The sequence below is a fragment of the Pollicipes pollicipes genome, unplaced genomic scaffold (genome assembly GCF_011947565.3).
Source record: "Pollicipes pollicipes isolate AB1234 unplaced genomic scaffold, Ppol_2.1 Scaffold_7262;HRSCAF=8765_pilon_pilon_pilon, whole genome shotgun sequence".
NCBI lineage: Eukaryota > Metazoa > Arthropoda > Thecostraca > Pollicipedomorpha > Pollicipedidae > Pollicipes > Pollicipes pollicipes.
This window is the reverse complement of record NW_023597055.1, coordinates 33940-41241: the sequence shown is the minus strand read 5'-3', so window position 1 is coordinate 41241 and position 7302 is coordinate 33940. Positions and strand designations below refer to the sequence as shown.

At 51.2% G+C, this 7302-nt stretch overlaps 1 protein-coding gene across 1 annotated transcript in view; it reads left to right on the top strand.

Moving 5' to 3' along the window:
• Positions 1 to 2481, top strand: part of LOC119114154 (uncharacterized) — a 20777-nt gene extending 18296 nt beyond the window's left edge. Inside the window, exon 4 of the mRNA XM_037238364.1 lies at positions 1979 to 2481. Coding sequence (XP_037094259.1) covers positions 1979 to 2158 — 180 coding nt within the window. The 3' untranslated portion in view covers positions 2159 to 2481. The remainder of the gene's footprint in view (positions 1 to 1978) is intronic.
• The last annotated feature ends 4821 nt before the right edge of the window (positions 2482 to 7302 follow it).

Sequence of the window (7302 nt, the reverse complement as noted above, 5' to 3'; positions counted from 1 at the left end):
ACTACAGCGCGTGCTAGCCTGCCGGGGTGCTCTCGGTTGCTCGGGGACCCTTCACATTGGTCTTGAATTATTTCCACTTGCTAGGAGCACCCTACGTCGCTGTGGAGGGCCCAAGACGTTCATCTTCTAAGGCACTCTCGATCGCTTAAAGGCATTAATGATGTACATTGGCTCCGAGTTCTCCTCGTTTTCCCGGAGGGGCCTGCACTTTGGCCGGGGCCCTATATCTTGACCTGATGAGGTGCTCCCGATTGTCCAGGGCTAGTGCCTTTCCCAAGTTATCGGAGTGCTTACGCTGTTGGCGGGGACCGAAGTGTTAATCGGCCGCGGCTCCCCTGATCGCTTCGGGGCCCTGCATATAATGGTCGTGGGCTCTTACAATGAAGTCGGAGATATCAACTATGTTGCCGAACAACGCCAAGTTTGCTTACGAGATCCGGTTTTGTTTCGCCTCCTCGCGTGTGTGGAATCGGCGACAATAATTCATGTGTAGCTTGTATAGCTGCCAGCAGATTCGCGATCTTGGCGTCTTGCTGGACACCAAACCCACATTTGCCGATCACATAGATTGAGCTGTCTCAAAAGCAAATAGGATGCTGGGTTTTCTCATGCGAAGCGTACAAATGCCGTCGCGCCCTCGTCAGCCGCGGTTCAACCGGTTCAATCAAGGTTTTGCGTTGTACCTTCAACGCTCATGTTAGACCATTGATAGAGTACGGTAGCGTTATTTGGAGCGGTGCTGCCATTTCCCATCCCGCCCGGTTCGAAAGACTACAGCACCGTTTCCTCATATGCTTGGGTTCGAGTAGCCAGTTTTGGTGTCCTCCACTGCATTATGAGTATCTTTTCGCTTTCTTCAAAACACCATCTATCAAGGCAGGTTTCAGTCAGTCTGACATCTTATTTCTATAAAACGCATTTCATCACAGGCTTGACTGATCGGTCTGGCTACACACGTCCGACGTTCTCGGCATATCGGTCTTTTCCACCAACCATTCGCAAGGGTCAACACTGTTTAAAATGGATTTGTCACACGACTACCCGCTGTTTGGCAATCAATTTTTGCACCATTTTCCTCCAACTGACCTTTTTCGTTGAACAAAGTCATTCCAATCTGATTTGTTTACGTTCGCCGGCACGCGTGGAACATTTTCTTGATGACGTGATGCGCAACTATATGTAATGAGCATGTGTGTGTGTGTGTGTGTGTGTGTGTGTGTGTGTGTGTGTGTGTGTGTGTGTGTGTGTGTGTGGTGTGTGTGTGTGGTGTGTGTGTGTGTGTGTGGTGTGTGTGTGTGTGTGTGTGTGTGTGTGTGGTTGTGTGTGTGTGTTGTGTGTGTGTGTGTGTGTGTGTGCGTGTGCGTGTGCGTGTGCGTGTGCGTGTGCGTGTGCGCGTGTGCATGCGTGTGCGCCTATGCGTGGGCATGCGCGTGTGCTTATGGGTGTGTGGCCGTGTATTCATGCACTCCTAGGCACAAACACACAGTCCTACTCTTGCACACATAATGACAGGCCAACGTACACGCACACAATCGCACGCACTCACCTGCACGCACGCTCAAACATGCCGATAATTGATTTCGTCATACCGTTTAAAGCGCAAGATAATGTAAATGAGTCGATGTTTGCTGACTGTAGTAAGTGGTTGTGCAACAGGTATCTGAACACAAGCAGAACCACGGTGGCTTTCTTGAAGCGTTGTGTTTTATCGATTGTGCAGGTAACGGCCTGAGTTCTTTGCTATTGTTAGTGAATAAACCAAGGAACGGAACTTACATTCCTGGACATCTTTTAACTAAAATTGTTTGTGACTAGACCCAAATAACACTGGTTAACAAGGGCTCGCGCCAGTTGCGACATTTCCTCGCCCAAAGATACATATTTTTTAGCTTATTGTTTCTTTGCTCCACTCTCCACACAGGTGCCCAGTCTCGTGATATGGTCGTCAATGCTTCCGGAAACAGTCAACTTCCAGCAGAACGTGTGCCTGCAGCTGCGCAAGGTTCGTCATAAAACCTTCATACCGGTCCGGGGAGAGTGTTACGACGAGACGCACGTCGGAAAAACGCTGCTGGCGTACTACTCCAACCACGTGATCAATTTCCTGTGCCAAGACACGCCGGCGCTGCAGGCGACGAACAGCTGCTGCCGGCGATGACGCCGGGACACACGCCCCCGCGCGCGCCGCGCGTGGTCCCTACCGTGAGAGCGGTGACCTCCATGGTGAAAGGACTTTTTTGACGGGGCTACTGGACTATTCTATTAAGGACTAATGGACAGATTTGACGGGGCTGACTTCGACCTTCCCTCAGGCTTAACTGGTCATTACCAGCACAGCAAAGTTTCGTCTTGTTGCAAAGTTGAGCCCTATTGTGCTCTGTTGTGCCCGGCACCGAGACCGCAGCCGGTAAATATATGTGCATGTCCCGTATTCCCTGCACTGCAAAGTGGGCAGCGTGGCGTTCTTCTGGGATAACAGCACTGCATATGGCGCCGTTTACACGGTGTTGTTTTTTAGGGGCTGGTTTCTTATGCGTGATCGTTCTACTAAATGACAACCTGGAGAAGACGAATACGCCAGACATTTCTAGATTACATCCAGTTCTGACTTTCTAGGCCGTGGAAGCCTTATATAATGCTGAAGGCGGCAAGCCAGCTTAGCTTGATTTTTGAACAGAGGTCGTGGGGACTGTGAACCGCTGAATCGATGAAAGAACGGCGTCATTTGTGGCACAAACAATATTCCCATCAGTGAAAACCAAAATCACGTTACATAATCCTGGCTTTTGGCACGCCTTCAGCAGAATTGGACAAGTGAAAATTAGAAGTGATCATCACTAAATATAACTCGCAATTTTGAGGTGGACTTAAACCATATCAACTCGTTGCTAATCTACCAAGTGTATCATGATATACCATTTTCCCGTTGGCTGCTCTTGTCATTTGCATACCAAACGAGGTATATCTCCACCAGCACTTCCCGTTTGCTTCCACTGTACCGCTCAGATTTGTATTACCCCGGTATCCACGGCTGGGAAACTGATCATGAGCTCGGAAGGGGCGAGTCACAGGTAAGAAGGCGGACGGACCCGGACCTCTCCATTTGTAAACGCTCCCTAAACTTCGCAAGACCTCAACTCGCTCGCCACACCGCAAGTCTGTATTTCAAACGCCAGCGCCGTCTTCGTCATCCACTTCCCATACCCACTCCCAACCCATCACGGCGGCGGGCGTGACGCGTCACACGTCGAACATCCAGAGGACGTCGCCATTTCTGACGCAGCGGCTGACGTCAGCACGTCACTCAGGACGTCCTCAGCACGTCACTCAGGTCGGGCGTCATCAGCTACCGTCGCCCAGCCGTCGCCCCCCGCCGCCCAACCAGCGCGCGTCTGAAGTCCTCTCCCAGCACTCGCACACCACTCGGCGTGCGCCCTGCAGCGTCGGCTGCCGTCCGATATCCGACGGAGCTGAGCCACTGCTCATGGGCGGTAAGCCCGTGCTCACCCCGCAGCTCACAGCGACGGCAGGTGAGAAGGCCAAAATGGCCCGCCTGCCGACGGCCATTTTGTAACCGCCGCACGCGCTGGAATTATTAATGGGATGTATAAAAGGGACGTCTGCAGCAGTGCTTTTTAAAACATAGTGCAGTGTTTCAATCTAGTGCGACGTTCAGCGGTGTCAGCAGCGCAGATTTAAGCAGATTTTGTGCAAAATACCGACATTCGGGTGGCAAAATGACTTCAGAATCCCCACGTAAAATCTGACGAGGCACATAAGGCAACGCGGCCAAAATTCGCTTGAATCGCGTAACGACGTACGGTATCAGCTGGGCCCGGAACCGGACAAATCCAGTTCGGTCGGCCGCGGGGTGGTCGACGCCGGCGCCCGGCCATTCCGACCACCGGCCGACGCCCCGGGCGAATCCGCTCCGGCTGCACACCTTACTTCACTCAAACTTCCTTCCTCTCACCTCCACCCTTCGCCGACTCTGACCCCTCGTCGCGCTGACCACTGACCTCCACATCGCACGCGCAGTTCTCCCGCGTCACGTCCCCTTCGTGACCCCCGACCCCGACGGTCGGCGCAGCCTTCTGATCCTCGCCGCCTACAGCCGCGGACTCGTGACCCTTGGCTCGTTCGGCGCCTCGGGAAAGCTGCTGTGCTACTGAGCCTCCCGCCGTTTGGTTTTGCAGAGGATCCGGTAGCCGACGCAGTGGTGGCATTGTGACAATTGGAGCCCAAGCGAGTGCCCATGGCGGGAACTCCATTCGTCCCGAACATCCTGCCATCAAGCGCCCATAAAGCCTGGCGTACACCATGTCAGAATAGAGCAGGCTGTGCTCTGTTATCCCAAGGCATGGGACACCAACGGATAGATCCAGCTACCGCCGCGCACAATCCGGCATCACGGGCGGTGCCCACGGATCCTGGGTAATATCATGACCTATGTCTCCTTATGCCGTCACGCCTGGAGCCAAGTGAGAAACAAGAGAACTAGTCAACCGCCTCTTAGTAAAAAATGAGTGAATCCGTGCCTCGAGTTGCGCTGCCCACCGACGCACATCTGCGTAAAAGCAGGACTCCGGTCGTCTGACTCCTCGGCCCTGCCGTAGCCACGCCGTGCTGCTCGGGTGCGTTCCACGCCTATCATTCTTTGGTTACGATCCCTGTGTGACTTAATCCCTGGGAAAAAAGATGGCATACCGCGTACCAGACGAAAGTCTGACAGCCCGGCGGAAGTTGATAATGCCGATTCCAAAGCAACATATTCTGCTTAAACAAGGCAAGCAACCACTACACCGAAAATATTCACAAGCAGAAAACAAAATACACGCGCACGAATGCGGTGCAAAATCACGTAATAAATCGGGTCGGGCCAGCATTAGAGTGAAGAGAGCGCGTGCATGGTGAAATCCTTGAGGGCATGCTGGACAGGGTTCGGCGAGGGTCCCGCCGCCCCCAACAATCGGAAAACAATTTAAGTGAACGAGAAAAGTAAAACCGTCCAGCAAGCCAACAGCCTTGCGTCGCAGCAAAAAGGGAAATCTTCATGGATATGGCGCCATGGCCCGCACGCCGCTCCTGACCGCGTCATGAGAAAGACGAGGGTCATGACGAGCCGCTGCGCCTCTTCGGGGCCCCTTCCAAAGACAAAATCAAGATAACCTCGGCGCGGGCTAACGGGTGACCAATTGCACCGAATCGCGTGTTAACGACCTCGGTCACCATGCCTACCCACCCCGGGTGCGAGCGTCCTGTCATCGCCTGACCGAATCACTCCAGCCTCGCAATCGCACTAAACCATTAAAAACTGAGACCACTACCTGTATACACAAAATTGCTAGGGCGGCGTTTATTTATCTTGTATTATAATAAGAAATAAAATTATAAAAATAATTACTTTTGGCGGCGTGCGTTTTAAATGGTTTAATGTGGAAGCGAGGCCGCAGTGATTCGGTCAGGCGGCGACAGGACACTCGCGCCCGTCGTGGGTGGGCATGGTGACCGAGGCCGTTAACGTTGGCTTCGGCGCAACGGGTCGCCCGTTAGCCCACACCGAGGCCATCCTAATTCTGTCGTTGAAAGCGACCCCGGGAGGGCACAGCGGCTCATCATGGCCCTCATCTTTCCCGTGTCGCGGTCAGGAGCGGCGTGCGGGCCACGCCGCCATGCCCATGAAGGTTTCCCTTTTGTTTTTTGTTTTTGTTGTGACGTAGTCTGCTGGCTTGCTGGAGGCCTTGACCTTTCTCATTCTTTTAATTTGTTTTTCGATTACTCAGTGCGGCGGAACCCTTGTAGCACACGTAGAAGAATTTATCATGCGCACGCTGCGTTTACTTTGCCGCGGGCTTAATCCCATTTATTAACGTACTTTGCATGGTATTCGTTCGTGTGTTTGTGTTCTTTTCTGTTTCTTTTTGTTTAATGGCTAATTGCATTGTGTAAGCAGAACATTTTACTTTGGAATCGACGTTGTCAACTTCCGCCGGACTGTCAGACTTCGTTTGGTGCGCAGTATGCCATAATTTTTCTCAAGGATTGAGTCACACAGGGATCGTAACCAAAGAGTTACGCGGAACACGCCTGAGCAGCACGGCGCAGCTACGGCTGGGTCGAGAAGTCAGACAACCGCGGTCCTGCTTTTATGCAGATATATGTTTGTGGACGGCGCGGCTCAAGGCACGGTTTCGCTCCTTTTTTCCCAGGAGACAGTTGACTGGTTTTGTTGTTCCACACTGTTCACTGTTCATTATGTCATGCCGCAGTCCAGCACTGAGGCAGTGCCACAGCTGATGGCCCGTGCCATGACACAATGTACCACATTGGTAGACTTCTCTGTCAAATCTATGAGACAGCTGCCTATTATTTATGGATGACTAGTAGCAACTGATTCACAACGCCAAATAACTCTCAACAAGAACGCCATTGCAGCGCAATGGTCATATCAGGATTAACTATTAATTGCATAGATAATCCTAAGCAAAAAAAAAAAATCATTCTGGTTGGCCTCACTTTACCATCTTTACCATAGCAATAGTCATGCTTTGGCAATCAATTGATAACAGCGTTACAAATTAAGTAATATTCGCATGACACTACATTTCCAAGTACAAACAATGAAGAGAGTAACTACTGTGCATATCACATGATATCAATATCAGGACATGGGCACTGCAGGCAGCGATGGGTCGACAATAAATCATTGACAAAATCATCAAGAGCACAGCAGCAACAGCAGCAGCACAGCATATCGTGCTTTGGTATTCATAATCTGCCATAAAAGCTGGCGATCGCTACGTTGCGCATGTTAAACAGTCCACCAAACATTTTCTTGCGGCCAGCGCCAAGAAAAAAATCCACAAACAAACCATCCACTGATCTGCCACTCGACACAGCCCTCACAACGAGAATGCCAGTTGGCGTCGGCTTTCGTGGTTTCGAAGTATTCTTTTGGTCTGGCTGCCAAATGCTGCCAGGTATTGTTGTCGTCAGAAAACTATTTCATAACACCATCAAACAATGATGTAGTGGGGCGCATTTTTACAAACTTTGAAATTTTGCTTCCTAGCTTCGTTTTTGAACCTTGAAAGCTTACCAATAGGTACAAGCAAGCTTTTCCCATCATATCTGATGCCTATCTGAATATTTTTAAATGTGGAGCATTCTCTTGAAGTGTGTGCACCCGGCGGTAAGATTTTCTGTCCATGTTTAAACACTTTTTTAAGCCGCGCACGTATTTAAGTTTCTTTATATCTCGCGCCCGAGTGGTCGGTTGGATACCTCTTGCTCGGGTGGGTG